This window comes from Mirounga leonina, unplaced genomic scaffold (genome assembly GCF_011800145.1).
Source record: "Mirounga leonina isolate KUSES-001 unplaced genomic scaffold, KU_Mleo_1.0 Mir_94, whole genome shotgun sequence".
NCBI lineage: Eukaryota > Metazoa > Chordata > Mammalia > Carnivora > Phocidae > Mirounga > Mirounga leonina.
This window is the reverse complement of record NW_023270855.1, coordinates 21,560,934-21,579,488: the sequence shown is the minus strand read 5'-3', so window position 1 is coordinate 21,579,488 and position 18,555 is coordinate 21,560,934. Positions and strand designations below refer to the sequence as shown.

Genomic DNA, 18,555 nt, shown 5'->3' with positions numbered 1-18,555 from the left:
TGGATCCAAAGTCCTCGACAAGAGGAAAAAAGATCCATTCCTCCAATCATGAATTTATATCAATTTATTCACCTCACCTCATTATGCACATAAAGGCTTGTTTTGGGCTACCCCTGGAAACGAGAAGGGGGAGGTAGGATGCCAAAAACAAATGTTTTCCAGAAGAAACATGAGCAGTTTTGTCATGATAAGGCATACTAATTTAAATCAGTCAGTCACATAGTTAAGAGAATCCAGAGGATCACTGCTTTTTTTTCCTTTCCGCCTCATGAATGTAAAATGTGCTTGTAATCTTAATACTCTTCCAGATAGAGCAGCCTTTAAATTCACACTTCACAAGACTCCAGGGAAAATAAGTTACTAATGAATGGTATTTACAGTGGCGGCATCTAAGCGTGCTCTCATTTGCTTTTCTAAAGTTACTGTGTAAACTACAAGTAATTATCAGAAACTCAGAAAGTAGTTCCTCCTATTAAAGTTGGTACAGGCTAAAAATAAATAAATATAATTACTGAAAAGCTAAGTTCAGTGCATTTGCCTCTGCACGGAAACTGCGTTAAAGGTGTACTGTGCTGAGTGATCTGGGAAACTGTGTAGGGTGCAGGTTAGGTGCTCGATAAATATTTGTTCTAGGAGTAGTGAGAACCACGTGCCCGTCCTGATCTCCTGCCTCTTCACCCACTCTGTTCCCATAATGTCAAGTAGCTCATCCATTTTTCATTCTCTTCCCTGACCCCTTAAGGAGCGTTTTGAAGACACTCCTGTTTGTCTGTAAATGTTTCTGTGTGTTATGGCCCTTTGGAGGGGCACAAGACATTGTACTATATACCCATTTTGGGGCAACAAAGCCCCCAGCAAGAACCCATGCTGTAAAGATCTGGGATGGCCTGGGATTATATATGTACAGAATATGTCTTTTTCAAGGTAGCAAGATTCCCTTTGCCCCTGCCTAGATTGTTCTAGAAGACAGGCCAACTCAAACTGGGACCACTGAGAAATGGGATAAATAAAAAGGCTCGGCTGGCTGCCTTGGTAACTCGTATCTGGGTGGTAAACTCACTCCTGCTCAAAACTAGTGTCTTCATCCCCCGGTAATGCTGGTTATGTAATGAGTGGTTTGTCAGTAGGAAACAAACATTCTGTATGCTGCTTATGTAATCTTGAGCAATCTGCTGGAAACCTAAAGAGTGTTCTTCAACACCCCTCTAGTTTAAACAAAAACAGTTTACTTTTACCAAGTGAACCAAACCTGGATCCCCGCCCCCCCACCCCGGCAAAGGACTAAAGATGCTAAAACAGACTTTAGAAGAAGAAATAAAAAGCTCTGCTTTCTCTTTAAACCCGTGAACAATAGAAGGTCATGTGATACAGTGGCCTATCATCCAGCACATTAATAGCTGTGCTAGAGTAATTACACTTGTGGTATTTTTGCCTCAAGTGAAATTCTGAAATAAGAGGATGGAAATTATGATACTGCTGATAAATATTAATAAGTGAACTTTTAATTTTTTTGCCACAATATTCAAAATGCTAAGCATCCCACTAATGCTGAAGCAGCCCGATGTGTTTGCCTCCAGGGAGTACGATGCTTTGTGCACTTAAGAAAAAAGTTTAACGGAATTAAAATTTAATATCTAATTAGAGCGAGGCTAATATATTTTGAAATGAGCGGGGGAGACATGTGCCTCCGCTGCATATTCGGGACGACCATTAATCTTACCTGTAAAGCTGCATTGAGGGGTGTACAATAGGCGTGGCTGCTCTGCATGTTTTTAATAAGGGAAGGGTTACTGCATAAGAAAAAGATAAAAACTCAAAGTTAAACGCAATCAGCCCCTGAGTTCCGAGCCAAGTTTTATCTTAAGCTTGCTGGTCTCCCTTCCAAATCAGAAATGTCCCCCATTAACAAAACCAAAGGAAACTTAGGTTTTCTCCACAGCCCCCCGGCTTTACGGGGCTGGTGTGTGTGGATACCCTGGGCTAGGACTTTGCTCTTCAAGGAAACTGGGTGTAAAATTCGGGCTTCAGTTAGACCAGCCCTGGGCACTCCCCTCCACTGAGGCTTCTTTTTTTTCTTCCCCTCACACAACATCTTGACCTCTCCGCACATTTTTAGTAGCTGCCGTGAGTCCAACAGGAAGGCAGAAGCTCTGGGGGGTGAGGGGAAGTCAGTCAGTGAGCTGACAGCAGGGTTTCCTGGGAGTTGTTAGCTAGAGAATCGTCTCCATGATATTAACTCTGGAATGACTGTAGGAGGTAAAGGCAGGATGGCTCTTAAAGGAGATCCCCCTCTGAGGCACATTTAGTGCTAAAAGAAGATGGGGAGAAGGGGGGTGACAGGGAAGGGTTGTTCCCAAGGAAGGCAGGGAGGTTGGGTTGAGATCTTTCTTGCACAGCCAAATCTGGGAGGTTGTAAGAATACTGGATGCTGTGTCCATGAACTAATCCAACGAAGACAAGATACCATTCAAAAAAAATCTCTAGGAAGGAGAGGCTTCCAAGTAGGAAGTCACCCAGATTGATCACTGGCCTTTAAAGGAAGTGTAGGTGCTGTTACGGATTTCTCTCTCCTCATTCATTGCACTTACATTATTCTTATAACTGAGCGGGCAAATACCAAGAAGTGTACCCTGTTAAATACACATTTTAACTCTCCATAAAAGTTGCCTTTTTCCTTGGGAGGAATTACTTTCAAGCCAAGGTATTTACTCTTAAAGGGTCCCCATAAGCTGCTGAATCAAAATATGACCAATATGTGCATTAAAGACGTCAAAAAAGCATTATTCAAGGCACTGGTGTTCCAAAGAGAAACAAGAGAAATACATGTACGAATCACACAATTTAGTTCCATTGCAGAAAAGCCGTGGTACCTGCTACTTGGTGAGATGCAAAACTACATGGGATGAGTCAACCATGCAAAGCCAAAGCAACAGCAGAAAAAACAAAACAAAAGCAAGTAAAGGCTCTTACTGTGTGACAAGCTCGTCAAAGTTTTCATCGGGGCAGTATTTGCGAGGACGGCCTCGTTGAATATGGCGGCCACGTTTAAACTCTTCATCATCAACTGTCCAAAAGGACCCAAACTCATCCTCTACTCTGATAAAGCACTTATGCAGTGAGAGGTTGGTGCGAATGGCACCCTGGGATAGGAGCAGCGGCAAAGGAGATGGAGTGGCAACAAAAGGAGACGGGGTTGGGGGGGGGGGCAGAACAGACATCCAATACAGGGAACAGGAAAAAGAAAATAAAATGCAATAAGCATAAGCAAATGGTTTGTGAGGGTTAATATGCATTGCCACCTAAAGCTACTAGCGTGGGATGCAACAAAGACCGGCAAGCAGGGCAGGGGGACTGGTGGGTATACAAAACAGGAGGGATGAAATGCTTTTTTGCTTCCCTTAACTGAGACAACGTGAAACCGGTTCGTTGGTCTAACACCGTCTAGCAGCCAAAAGCCTCTACTTGACACTTGTTAGCACAATCCAAGCTAGGCTAAGAAGTTCAAACATGGTGGACGTACCCACTGATCTTTTGTGGCCTTCGTTTTTGGAATTCTACTTCATCCACTGTCCATACTGCCCCTTTAACGTTTTCTACTCGCACAAAACACTTGTGAAGACTAAGATTATGACGCACTGCATTCTGCAGCAAGTATAAAAGAGAGAACATTTACATTTTCTATAAGAAAAGACTCCAAAAACAGCAGTAAATTCAGCCTCACAGTCCACATTTGTCAAACCATCCCCAAAAGCTGTAGCTAACCACCCCCGTGGATGACCTTCTTGAGGTTAAGGATGCCTTTTCCAAATGTAAAAATAAACAAAAAACAAAATTATCAATTAATTATACTCCGGCACTTACATCTAGTCTCTGGTAGTAGCGAACCAGAAGAAATAGTTAATATGCATATAAGCCCAAAATAGGGGTCACAGTAAAAATCTGAAAATATTGTTAATATGACTTCAAAATAAACATGTAGAGCATAAAACTGTCCCCTTTAAACTTATCTCCCATATAAAAGGGTATTTTAAAAAAACATGCAAGATGATAATACTGTTAAATACATTTTGTTCTTGTTCTTTTTTTGAAAGTTTTGGCTTTAATACCTTCTACGCGTTTTGTCAGATTTATCTAAATTGGATTTTACCACTGAGAGCATCACCTCCTGCAGCTGACTGGATGAGGGAATGCAATGATCCCCAGTACATCAGTATCCATCATCAAACTATGTCTTACCTTCCCAAATATATACAAACCTTGGCCCTTACTATGGGCAATTACCTTAATTAACAAAAAATGTCAAAGAAACACCTGAGTAGAACTCTCAATGGCAAAAAGATGATACTCCTGCCGCTGATGGTTCCTAAAGACACACATTTCTATCCCCCGCCTCCATGTTTCTTTTTTATGGTTAAATGTCATTTCTAAGATCATTCTTAAACGGAGACCCTGGACATCCACAGTCCACCAAAAAGGAGGATCTCAACTCAAAGGTGAGGAGCCTTAACATCTCCTCTTTGCTTTGATTTTCAGAAAAATCCACGACCCATGCTGGGGTCTGGTACAAACATGGCTTCACTTCTTTAGCCTCCGTGGTTGAACTTGCTGATCGAGACTCCAAATTAGACATGAGGACATTACAAAAAGACCCATGCCATTGACTCAAACCTTTCTTCTTACAGGGCATAAGCAGGTGACTACTGTGGCCTGAACAGCGGATGCATACATCCCATTTCCCATACGCCATGTAGCATATCCTCCACTCCATTCCAATGCTGCTGCCATCGCTCAAGCGTGGGGCAACCCACCCCTTGGTCTACCTGCAAGTATTTCCGCTCTCAAGATACTGAGTGCTGTTTCCACTTTTAGATAATCACCACTGGTGACTCTGAGGAGTCAGACGAGATAGTGCTGATTTTTCTTTTTCGATGTGGAATATTTAAGGAGATAACGAGACATGTTTTATTACATAGCTAAGTTATCCACTACTCGCAAGGAGAATCCACAGGATAAATTCTCAGAGTTTTTGAGCTATGTCAGCATAATTGGGGTAGGTTGAAAACATCCAGATGACCGTGAAAGGACACCCCTGATTCAAACAGGTTGGACAGGTTGGCATAAAAACAAAAGAAAAATCTCTGAAAACGTTTGTCATGTTATATTTATACTTGGTAGGACAAATTTATTCATGTATAGGTTGCAGTCTGCTCTTTCAATAAGCATTTTCTTTTTTATGCTGTACCAATGCATGGCACAGGGATGCGAAGGGTCTACTCTTACCTCCTAGAACAATACTTAGGAGGTTAAGATAAATAAACCCAAATTGTCTTTTAAAAAACTACAGACAGATCATGTATATGTATGGAAGACATAGTGGGGAAAGAAATCAACATTTCCCCTCAACCTTATCACTGTCTAATACTTCAGAATAAGCATCGAAACATTTAGAACTGCAGAAGATCTAAGGAAACCATGTCTGCCAGAAGGACTACTATAGATCTGTCTGAAGCGTGTGGCCATGTAAGTAAAGATAGAAAGTCAAACTTAAGTTTTATTTTCCAAGACTGTACATCTAAGCAAAAGCATCCAGAAATCAAAGAGTTGCCCAAAAACGTGAGTAAGCCCTTTTCAGCCATGACTTTAATTGGGCACTTCATCTTTTGTTTAGGATTACAACAGAAATAAGGACACGTAGAGAAAATTATACGTATTTATGAGTCATTTGGTACTTGATCTAGGATTGTTTATATTGATGGCACTTTTTCCTGCAGTTTGCAAAAATGAAAAAGTTAAAGCTGTAGATCTGAGCTTAAATATCATATTCACAGCCAGTAATTATTTTTAAATTTGATCATTTTCTATTTATAAAAGGCAATTTGAAGAAAATGTCTGCTTCATGCTTATAGTTCCTACATTTTGAAAGGCATTCATAGCTAAAGATACTTTGCATTTTATCTCCTAAGGGAGGCTGAGGAGAAGCGGGTAAGGTTTTGAACATAGGTTCCCTTCAGCACCCATGTGTCTTAATGGAAATAAAAAAGGATACTTTGAGCCATAATAGATATTCATGGCTGTGTGAGGTTGATAAATTAATTCTACGGTTATATTCATTTTCTTTTAAAATGCTAATTTATCAAGAACATAAAAGAGGCAATGTATTTTCTGTTTTTGTTTTTCTCCTATCTAAAATTTAAAAAGTAGCAGAGCAAATTTCCTTTGCATCCTATAATAAATCCCTATCATATTTATAATAATGACATGTAAAAATATCCTAAGATATTTGCATTTTACATGGGTGTGGAATTTGGGGATTATAAGAATTCTAGATAGGAGAAAAGCATGAAAAAAAATTGTCAGGTTGGACCTGCTCTCTTCTATAGCAAGAATATTTAAACCAAGAAAGTAAAAGCAGTAAAATCCAAAAATTTGTGAGGGCTTCATTCAACGCAGTGGAAGAAATACTAAAAGAATCTATGAGCCCACTGCTGAACTGGAAATGAGGTATATCACGTGATCCTCAAGCCTTGTTAGGGCATCCCATGTGGAGCTGAGGGATTTGATCCATTTTATAGCAAATGGTGTAAATGGTGTTACAGTGAAGTTGGATAATTTCCTTTTCCAGATTTTCTATGAATCTGTGATGGATAGAGTGGTGTAACAAACAAAAACAACTCCCCCCCCCCAAAAAGCCCAAAACTAAAACCAAAAACTTAATAATATATGGTGCTCCCCTCTGATATTTGCCATACACAGTGCTAGTCCTGAGACCACACAGCTTTCTTTACTAATTGTGGTAAGGAGCTTTTTTTTTTTTTTTTAAATCCAACCAATGAAAGTTATGTCAAGTCTGTCTGATCATTTCTCCCGGTTAAAAAAATGTTAGCCATGCATCTCAGCAAATTCTGGTGGTGGCTGATGACCGAAAAGCATGAGGTTTGTGTAAGTAAGAGGACAACCTCAATATCGGGGCGGCAGTGTCATCCGTTCCTTTTCCCTACATATTGCAACCGGACAGAAAGGACTTGACTGGCTGGTCCATCCAAAATCTGATGCCAGTGTAATGGGAGCCTTCTATCCCGGCATTCTAACCCCAACAGTACTCTTCTCTCAATAAAATACTCCCATAAATCTGACTTTTTGAGTGTATCAAAACAATACACATGTAACTTAAAACACCTGCATTTTTTCAACAACAAACTCTTTTATAAATGGTAAGTAAGACCCAAGCCTAACAGGCCTGCGAGAAAGCTTACCTTCCATGTGGCCGCATTGCGTCGAAAGTAAGCAAACATTCTTGTGAACCAGTTATAGATTTCATTTAGTGTTAGCTGCTTTTCTGGAGATTCGAGAATGGCCTATGAAGCAAAAGTAACAAAAGAAGATAATTTATGACCAAATCAGCAAAATCGTCATTATACAGTTTCTTGAAAATATAAAATAACCAGGATTCAGAGCTAAAGCCCAAGAAAGGTTTCACGAAATGATCTAAGATTAATGGTTGTATTTAACAGTTCAATAGCAAAATTCAAAATGGAGTTATCTAATTGTTTTGAGTTTTTATTTCTGTTTCCGTACAGAAATATTAATTTATTAGTCATTCATAAAGCAGAATCAAAGAGAAATGCAAAACATTTCACTAGCTGATTAAAGCTCAGTAATTATTTAGAGCTCAGATTAATTCTAGGGATCAGAGATTACTGTAGCTTGTGATAATTGACTTGCCATCTTTAAACAGGCTCATTTTCACTGTTGTGTGAAATGAATTTCCTAATAATCACATCGTATTGTAATACTTAATCAAAAGCAATTATGTTATATATTGCAGTTTTAAAAAACCTTATAGAAAAGGTTTTAGCATGCTTGCATACTAAACGGTTTTAAATCTACTTCATCAATATAATATATCCATGTACACATATACCTTTTGATAGAATTTCACATACTGTGTTATTTACTTACCTGCCTAATTAAAGATGCATATGTAAATGGTGGTCTAACTTCTGCGTTCTTATAAAATTCTTGGTTCTGCGCAATATCTGCTAAATAAGAATCATTGTCCTATTAATTATCACTTTTTAAAAAGAGGCTGGTCTACAAGAATTGCATATTACAGTTCTACATGAGGCGAAAATGGAGTATCTACCTGAAGAAATGGGCACGTTGTATTTGTCTGAGTACCGCCTGCGGATGGGTCCCACCGTATGCATGCTGGTGGTGGTGATGACGGAGGGGCCTTGGGTGACAGGAGTGATGGGGGCGGTTGGGGTCGTCGGAGTGTGAGGTAAGCTCTGTGGAGAAGCCTCAGATGCAGACTTGGAGAGTGTGACACTTGATACCAGATTCAGCTGTGAGGAAAAGAAGAATTCTTAGAAGAGCTTCAGACAAAACAGGGAGCAAGCAGGCATCTGAAATCCAGAATACCACAGGGGACGCCTGGCTAGCTTTACTTCTCTAAGTAGATGCTTCTAATCAACTGAAATGTGAGGCGAGTTCCCATGTAAAAACAGTTCACAAGTGGTTAGTTTAAAAATCTCTCTGGCCATGTTCTCCTGACCCCTTGGTGACACAGGTGTTTTCCAAAGACAGTGAAAAATGAGTGTGTGCAGAAAGGGGTGACCTAGCCCAGTGAAGTTTGACAAGTTCTGGGTCAAAACATTCCTTGAGTCACGGCTTTGAACCCTCTTGAGCAGCCTACTGTGCTTGGCAAACCTCCTGGAGCGGGTGGAGTCCTGGTAGGGCCAGTGAACACCAACATTCTAGAAGCCACCAGCTGGGATACGTTGGTCTAGACCTGAGCTCTCCAACAGCACTTTCTGCAATGTGCCAGTGCCAGTGTGGAACTGTTTTTACTTTTTATCAAAATTAAACTTTTGTTTAAATAGCCACATGTAGCCAGTGGCAACCACACTGGCCAGCACGGGGACAGGCTACTTAACTCCATGATGAACCTTCACCGATGGGGGCCACCACAAGGATGTTTGGCCTGTGGCTCCACTTAAAAAGAGTGGCACTGGGGCACCTGAGCGGCTCAGTCGGTTGACTGTCCAACTCTTGATTTTGGATCAGGTCATGATCTCCGGATGGTGGAATCGAGCCCCACGCTGGGCTCTGTGCTCAGCTCAGGGTCTGCTGGAGATTCTCTCTCTTCCTCTGCCCCCCCCCCCCCAAATAAATCAATCAATCTTAAAAAAAAAAAAGAGTGGCATTGATCCAGTAAGACATCATTCAGTTATATCAGTTGGCAAAGACTAATCTTTGAAAGCTTTATGTGTAATTTTCATTAAACTCTATCAAATAGAGGACTGGAATCTATTAAAAAAGATGACATATGAAACATCGGGAACTCTAAAAATTTTTTTCTTTGAGTTTCAAATGCTTAGTAATATAATGGAATCTAGAGCATCAACTGAGGAAATGAGTATTATTTATCTGAAGTCGTACAAAGGAAAATGAAGGAGTACCGTTTCCTTCCTTCCATTAGCCTTCACCTCGAAGTGCTTCTCTTATTAATAAAAAAAAAAAAAAATGGGCTCGTCCCCCTACCCTGAGTTTGTTCTTCCAGAAATACTATGTCTAGCTATACTACAGAACTTGGCCTTTTTCAACATATTATTACAATTTACACAGAATTGATATCTCAGATACTTACAGCAGGCCCCAAATCCAAGAAACTTAATGCAAAGTAGGCTTACTTGTAACATTTTCTCAAACCAGATTTCAAATCATTTAACAAAGTAAGTACTTCATTATGGCAGTAGCCCTACGGACGAGGCATTATTTGTGGGAGGTATTAAAAATGAGATTCCTCTGGGATCATAAAGAACACATTAAAGTTCCAATTTGTTGAGAAGATTCACCTCTACTCACACTCCAGTAATGAAAAAGGCCATGAGAATGCCTCTCATATGGTTAGGGTAGTTCCACTAAAAAAAAATAAATAAATACAAACCAGGAATTTGAAGAAAAGAAGGATCAAATATTGTTGGGTAAATATTCAGGGAAAAAATGTAAATATGGTGCTGGAAAGGGTATGGTGGGTGGCAAGCCTGTAGTTGTGCTTTCCTCTTTTTTTTTTTAATTGGGTGCTTAACAGTTTTTATTTCTTAAATATTCCTTTAACATACTTTTTAAAAAATATTATGTTAATCACCATACATCATTAGTTTTTGATGTAGCGTTCCATGATTCATTGTTTGCATATAACACCCAGTGCTCCATGCAGAGCGTGCCCTCTTTAATACCAATCACCAGGCTAACCCATCCCCCCACCCCCCTCCCCTCTAGAACCCTCAGTTTGTTTCTCAGAGTCCACAGTCTCTCATGGTTCATCTCCCCCTCCGATTTCCCCCCTTCATTTTTCCCTTCCTACTATCTTTTTTTTTTTTTTTTTTGCTTTCCTTTTTAATTCCCCTGGTGAAATGCTGACTCAGCTAATGCCAGACCCTTCCCCCAACCCCCATGCCCTAGAAGAGCAAGCTATGGAGAGGACACTGCTCTTACAACCCCCACCCCCCACCCAGCAAACTGGGCCAATGCTGTGAGTTGCTTTCTTTTTTATTAGTGCTGGAAACCTGCCTTCCTGACACGTATTTGCGGACTAAGTGCTTACAGTTCAGAGTAGCAGCCTTGGGATGGAGCAGAATTGAGAAGCCACAGGGGAAGGTTGGGGCTGACCTCCTCTGTGCCTTGGGCCTTAATCACTGACCAAGTGCAGCAACCAGTCTGTATAAGCATCAGCCCAAGCAACGGGTCAAGGAAATTAGTGCAGCAAAGGCTACTGCTCATAAATACACAGCTTTTAAAATTCAGACGCTGCTAGTCCTAAGAATATCCGAACACTCTGGAAAGTCATGGATACCATTTGTATAAACCGTGTTGTAAACCACCTGCCATTGCGTGATTTCACTTCATTCTCATACCATCACTAATAAGTGAGATGTCACTGCTCACGTTTTACAGATGAGCAAACTGAGGCCAAAGATCGATGAAATGACTTGCCTATATCCACAACCAGTCAAACACACACTCGTGATTCTAGGCTCTCTGTATAAGCATCTTATGCCCAGTTAATGGGAGAAATAAACACTAGACAGTTTCATTTTTCTGTATGCTCATTTTTGGAAAGGATTCAATGAATAGCTTTAGTCCCTGCTTATAAATGACATTCAATAAATATTACTGAACAAATATAAGGCATTTGAAACTGAAATGACAAAAACAGGGACAGAACATTCATTCGCTGCCCCTGAAGAGCTTACCATCAAAAACAGACACCGGTCCAAGGACAGCGTGCGTTAACCACCACTAAGCAATTCTGAGGACTAACTCTACTTTTTGGCTTTTCTTTTCCGCTTAAGGAGAGTACCCTAAACACCATAACTTTCTTAAACACTTAACGAGAATTATAAATAGAACGGCCTCAAAGAATATGCCAGCTGCTCATTTTGTGAGGAAGGGCACCAAGTGTACGGGACTCTAAAAAATCAAAACTCATGTAAACATTCAGCAAGTACAAATCCATCTTGCGGTGCTCACATAGGAGAACAGACACGTCACGTGGTACTGGGTCATAAAATGTGAAAAGAATGGGACATCTGTAGCTTTTACCCAAGGTCTTAACACCTGGACTGTCTGTACCGAAAAAGCAACAGTGAAAAATAAAATCCCTCCAGGTTAGCACAACCCACAAAGAAATACACGGTAGAATTTTCTGGAGGCTTTTGAACATAGGTAGCAAATGGAAATAAACACAAAGCCAGAAGGGAGCAGAGAGGGGGCTTACCAGGCTTCACAAATGACACCGTGATTCACACCCACTGCTGGGCTGTCTCTAATAAGCCACAGAGGAAGCGGCCAATCTCAGCTAATTACCAGATAAAAATGTATTGTAAGGGTTCTAATTAGGAGACGCGGATGGAGGTGATCTAATGATTAAATGCTGCATTCGAGTGACCCCACCATCAATGTGCAGTGGTGCAAGATGTCACTGGAATATTTTGTAGAAACAGTAATTTTACTTCGAGGAGGGGAGGCAGTAATATTTGTAATGATGGCTGTGAGGTAAACTAATTAAAAGACAGTTCCTACAGGAAGAGGGTGGCTGAGAGCAGCTGTGGCCATTCCACAACCAAGTGCCAAGTCTCAATAGAGGAACGGCAGTCAAGTGGAAAATTTCTGCCTGACCTCTGCCCTTGCTATTAATTTGCAGGAAAACTAATGACACATATACATATTCCCACAAAATTGTTCTAATTGCTAATTTGCCAAAGGAGCCCAGATTCCAAATTAAACATGACTGTAGTCTGTGAGGGAAGGGAGAACAAAAAGCTGTAAACTCCAAACAGAGGGTGCTTCGCCTCGCAAAATCATTTGAAGACTGAACCAACAAGTTAATGAAATGTCAACCTTGTCAACTGCTATAGAAGTTTGTTAACTTTCAAACTTTTGTTTGATGATCACATGCTTGCCTTGAGGAGAAACCATTTTCGGGGAGGAAGGTCACGAGGGAGAGATAAGATGGAGCATGGGGAAGGATTCAAAACAGGCTCTGTGTTCAAACCAAACCTGCTCTTTTAATTAAGGTCTCTGAAAACAGTGGACTCCCCCCACCCCCCCCCCCAAAAAAAGAGAAAGAAAAAAATTTAATTACAGACTTAGAACAGCAAATCGGGACTGGTGTGGGTTTTGCTGTAATCTTGAAAGATTCATCTTAATTGTAAACTATTAAATCTTAATATAATCATCAATTAGAAATGAAAGCATATGCGCTTCGTGTTTCTGATCATAGTTAAGGTTTTAAAAGATAATTTTTTTTTTCCCCCCGGGGCATGGAGCAGGAAGGGATTGGACTGGGAGGGTTTCTTTTCCTATTTTTCTTATTGTGTCTATTTTCTATTTAAAAAGAAGTTGCTATGTTTGGAAAAGTTAGTAACTCTGATATTTTCTACATGGCAAGTTTCCGTCATGTGATGATTTCAGCAAAGATAATCGCTTTGAGGGTCTGGCTAGAAGTTAAATTCTTCTGTCACTTAAGATCCGCTGTAGGGTTTTTTCTTTTTTAAATCTCCGTGTGCTCTTAACTACCGTCTTTCCCCCAGCTCACTTCCAGAAGGGCTGTCCTGGGAATCGTACCCATCCCAATGACTGGGACTCTGTCAGCTGCCTGATCTTCTGCTGAGCCCTTTTCTAAAAGATTAATCTCTAGTTTTTAAACAGTAACCTCCTCTCTTCTTTTAAAGATGATGAGTCACTCACATTTTTAAAAAATAAACAAAGCGCTGATGTAAACCCCGGACAGAAACAGACTTGTCGTAAGTATTCCCATAAGAACTCATTTTTATTTTTGTTTGTGCTCTTGCCTCATAAGAAAACAGATTCTGAGAACAAAAGACAAACCTGAAACCCAAACACAGGGGCACCTAGCTGCTTAGTAGGGACTTTGAGGCTCACAGAACTCGTTTTTCTGCTCTTGGTGTAACTGCCCTGAGCGGGCTCCAGGCCTGCTTGAACGGCACACCGCTTCTAGACACGAATCACTGGCATTCAGAGACGGCCAGCCTTTCTGAGGCCTGAGGGACATCTGTGGGGAGGCTGGGCTGGGGCAGGGGGAGGCTCTGGTTCCGTGCTCCTTGAGCCTGGCCTTGCGACTGCACTGGGCCAGGCGCTGGCATAGGGCAGTGACTGAGAAAGTGGTGGTACAGGGGAGGGGGGTATGTGTGCGGGGGCGGGGGGGAAGGGGAGGGGAGGGCCTCATGAGAAACAGTACAGAAAAACAGCTTGTGTGTGTTGTGCTAGAGAATCTTTTATGACTGCCTGATACTGTTTCTCTAGGCCTAAAGCAAGGCTGCAAGCAGCCCAAAGGAGCAGCCATTGCTTTAAGAGTTAAAAGACCCCTTTTACGGAGGGGGGATACTTTGTTTTTATAGCAGCTAAAAACTATTTCAAAACAGTCCTAATTGCTATGGTTGGAGGAAAAGAGAATGCGTAAAAAGGAAAATGTAATATTGCATTTTGCTTCAAATATCCAAGTTCCTGTAAGCGTTTTAGAACATTTTCATAAAGAAGGATATACTACCTACGCTATAATTACGTGCCCAGCAAATATGAAGGAATGTGGTTTTTCCAGGATCAGGAGAGGTTTCTAGTGTGCAGGAATACCCCGGAGCCAGGCGTACCTCTCCCGTCCTCCGGGCTTATAAAATAAGATTTACGGGATTTTCCTGACATTATGATAGGGAAGTCTTCTTAAAAAATCCTTAACATCTTAATAGAGTCATAACACAGACATGCTTCTTTTTGTTGTTATTGTTTTGTCCTCCGCGTTACGCTTCCCTCCAAGGAGACAGCTCGGCAAATTCTCCACAGAGCGAGTGTGGAGACACGAACCCCCAAGCAATGCACTTTGTTTACTTTGAGAATGTTACCGAGTTTGCAACAAAAGACTATCCATCAGTCTCATTAGGAAAGTTTACTTTTTTTTTTTTTTTTTTTTTTTTTTTTGCTTCTCTTCCCATGGAAAAGAGAAGGATCTTTTAAAACTCAAAATAGAGCAAATCTGGCCATTCTCAACATATGTCAGGAAAGGCTTTTCCCACTGTGCATACCCAAGGGCTAGAATATATAGCCACTCCGGGAAACTTTGACACATCCTTTTCCATGCAGGGCCCAGGCTTCAGAAAATTAAAAGCTTACAAATAAATTCAGAAACGGAAAGCCTATTTTATCTGATGCTGGCTGGTCCTTTGCTTCCTCCACACTGGTCCTCTCCCCATTGCCTTCCTCAGAGACACACGGACGCAAGCACCTCCTCTGAACCCAAGGAGAGATCACAGATCTGACTCCTTTCCATTTCTTCCTGTTCCTCTCACACACCACGTTGCCTGGAATGCCCGCTGCAGAGCGCTGCTCGACGGCACGGCACGATTCATGCAGTGAGTGTGTGCCGTTGTGTGTCTGTCCCTTGAGACTCCGGCACCTCAGTGGCAGGGATGGGGCTCTCTTGTTTTACTGCTCCGTGGTTTTAGTAGCATGCTTAATAAATAACTTGCTGACCAAATACCTTGACTTGAAACGCAGGAATTCCCTGTCCAAAAATACCGTGCCCCGTGAGTCCTGGGTGTAATTACGAAAGGAAAGGTTTTCTTCGGTGTGGAGACTGTGATGGCAAGCAGGGAGAGGTGCTGCTGGAGGTGTCCGAAGAATAGGAAGGCTTCCCTATGCACGTCCCAGCGTGGGATGAGCTGACAGCTACGTCTAAAAACTCAGGACTGTCCTGAGATGAGCATATCCTCCCACGACCCACTTGGGAAGACGAGTTCCACAACGGGGCCCAGGGAGTATGTCTGTGAGCTGATGTAAGAACAGTCCAAGAAGGTTTTGATAGTTTTTCTGATGCAAAGAAAGAGGGACTGGTTGGATGACTGGATACAACAAATGACACTTACCACCCAAATGGCATTTAGTGAAAAGCAACGTTTACAGCAAAGCATTCTATCACTTAGTGACTAAGAATTTTAAAATAAACACAAAGTTCCTTTTAAACAGAAATGGAAAAAAGAAAAAAAACTTCATCAACTTACTGGCAAGGCTGTAACATGAAAGTCCCCATCTATGGTTAGATTTGAATCCTGGTGACTGCTTATTTCAAATCAACGATTCTAGAAGGACACACTGGGCATTCTATTATTTATGATGGAATAAATTAATTACAGGCAAAACAGGAATCGTTTGCACCTTAGAAATGAACATCAGATGGCTCGGTATCCCGAAAGTTGAATCAAGGGTCTGCTCAATGCGTATGCCTTTTTTCCTCCCCTTTTTGGGGCAAGGAGAGTAAAAATTTATGCAAAACACCACACTTCTACCTTTTATAATTAATTTCCCAATGCCTCACCTATACATATTTTAATAATTCCTGATTTATAAGATGGTATCTATAATAAAATTTTCTATTTTCCAATAAATGAAAAGAAGGCAGGTTCACTCTGGCAACAGTGTCACACAATATCTGCTTGTCAGGCACCAATTTTTACTGCTTACATGTAAGTTAAAGGATAAGGAATTTATAATGCTGCCTGTGAAGGGAACCACTTTTCATACACAAATGTGATCTTTTTTTTTTTTTCAAAGGGTAATACAACAGTACATTTACATAAACTAATCCAAACAATCTATGTATTTGACAATGGCAAACCTCACACAGATGGCCTATTGTTGGTTTACATCTTGGAGTTCTTTATATTGGCTTGTAGCGCTGCTCTAGCTGTCAAAGGTTTGACTTGGACACTAAATAAATGGTTATAGAAGTGCTATGCAGCGATATTGGACTTCTTTGCAAAAGAAAACCTGCTGTGTATGAATTCAAAAGCTATTAATTTTTCAGTCAAAAATATTCGTGCCTATTTCTTTTAATAAAGAAATACTGTGCTGAGCTACTAAGAGATAATGTTGACTAGTGGTAGAGAATTTTCAATAGAACAGTTAAAAATAAATTTAGTAGGAGGTCCCCTTCAAAGTTATAATTTCCTAGAATGTAAAACATTTTTTTTTTCTAAATACTAATCAAGACAAACCTTCTTTCCCTGTGCATGTCCCCCAGGAATGCTTTTCCCTGTTTACTGGCTGCTTCACACTGGTCCTCATGGAGATTCCAAATGGTCCTTTCATGGCCAGTGCGTGCTTATGTGTATGGCGCTCCCTGCCAACACCTGGCCCCATCACTCACTGAGCGCCCCACGGGGTTTCACAACCTCTTCCCCACTTTTATCCCTCCCCCTCCCAAGGAGCCCCATCATACAACATGAGTGCATCCTAGAGTCCAGAGTCCAAACATTATTATAACATCACTGCTTTTAATCCATGCAGGGAGGAGGAGATAATCTCATTCCCTCCCTTATTACTAGGTTTAAAGACTCAAACCCTGCATCCTGTGGGGGCGGGGGGGAACCATCTCCAACAAAAACAATCATGAAGAGAGGTGAGAAGGCAATGGATTCCCCTAGCAGTTGGCTGTGTTCACTGGAGAACGGCCATCAAGTCATTTCCGGGTCTTACCAACTTGCTTTAACTGGGTTCCTATTATTCCCAAGGACCCTCCTTAACAGGAGGGGCTGATGAAGGCAACACAAATAGCACAGCTGACTACTGAATCCACAACACCAAACGGCCTGGGTTTTGGTTTCCCTTTCTTTTGGTAGCCTACACATTCAGTCCTATAGCCATTTACTGCAAAACACATGGAAACTAAGGGCTCTTTCCTAGTAAAAATGGATGTGCAAAGTGTTTAATGATTTTATGTCCTATATCTCAGTAATGTGTTCTGTTTCAGACATTAATTTTGTCTGCCAACTGCATCTTGGCAGGCTACCATATTTGCTGGGTTAATAGTCTGACTCCGTTTTATTTCTATCACCATAAATCATACATATATGGGTGTATGTTTGCTTTATTTATAGAAAAAAATCAGTCAAAACAGATAAACCAATACTTTGCCATTACGCTGCATCATTGCATATTGATTAAAATTGCTGGTACTAACTATAGATTGTCAACGCTCAATTAATTTTCACACAGTGACTCCAAGCAAAATCAAATAAAGGCAGTGTACCTTTAAATTTTACAAATCTTAAAAATCAAGAAGCACAGCACTCTCTCCATTTTGAATAATCAGTGGAAGCTACTAAGAGATTTTTAGAAATGTAAGTATATGAGAAATACAACTGTTAAAGCGATCAATTTATAGCAAGGAATGAGGCCCAAGACAGGATTTGGGGTTTAGAAACCATCCTTCTGCTTCGATATTAACTGTCTGTGCTTGGATGGCACTCTTCAAGGTTACGGAAAAGGGAACAAGGCAAGCAGTAGGAGATTCCTAAAAGTTAAATGTAATTTCAGCTTACCGTGTTTGATCTCCTAACTGCAAAAGAGTAATATTCACTTTTAACTCTCTAATAACCATTGGGCACCCTCCATAATTTTAGCCTCCAGTTATTCCAAGAGTGTGTTTTCTGTTTCTTTCCTCTGTTACAGTTACGCTGGACTAGCCCTCACTCCCTTCTGCATACCTGCTCGCTGTCTCTCGGCTAACCCCTGAAATGCCTTTTCCTTTTGACTCCATGGTCTGGCTGTCTTCTTTCTGTGTTCACACCATTTAGAAAGATTCCCCACCCCACCCCATGACCAATCATAATATATTTTCATACACTGCTATAGCACCAATCATCTGTCCTGAAGAGCTAGTTGTAAGGTCCCATGGCCAAGGATCTGAATCATCCTCTATCTTCTTAAATGCCTTGCACACTGCCCTCTTCCTAAAAGGTACCCAGAAAGAGTCAACTGAACGTAAGTCCTTCAGTACTAACAAGCTGCCAAGGTAGGCTGTCCTGCCTCCTATGCTTGGGGTGAGTCCCCCACCCGAACTGGGGAGGGACTAATTTCTTCTATGTCACATAATTAACCTTAAATCTTTGAAATATCAAGTTTTGGGGGCACTTGGCTGGCTCAGTTGGTAAAGCGTGTGACTCTTGATCTCAGGGTTGTGAGTTTGAGCTCCATGTT

General features: G+C 41.0%; 1 protein-coding gene across 10 annotated transcripts in view; it reads right to left on the bottom strand.

The window, feature by feature from the left end:
• The window catches only part of FOXP1 (forkhead box P1), a 580,801-nt gene that overhangs the window by 13,026 nt on the left and 549,220 nt on the right, over positions 1–18,555 (bottom strand). For 8 of the 10 annotated variants that reach the window (XM_034998709.1, XM_034998711.1, XM_034998710.1 and 5 more), the window contains 5 exons: positions 8,144–8,345; positions 7,960–8,039; positions 7,254–7,355; positions 3,521–3,642; positions 1,721–1,790 (listed from right to left, as the gene is read on the bottom strand). In XM_034998709.1, coding sequence (XP_034854600.1) covers positions 1,721–1,790; positions 3,521–3,642; positions 7,254–7,355; positions 7,960–8,039; positions 8,144–8,345 — 576 coding nt within the window. The remainder of the gene's footprint in view (positions 1–1,720; positions 1,791–3,520; positions 3,643–7,253; positions 7,356–7,959; positions 8,040–8,143; positions 8,346–18,555) is intronic. The other 2 variants (XM_034998712.1, XM_034998708.1) reach the window with 1 other exon arrangement.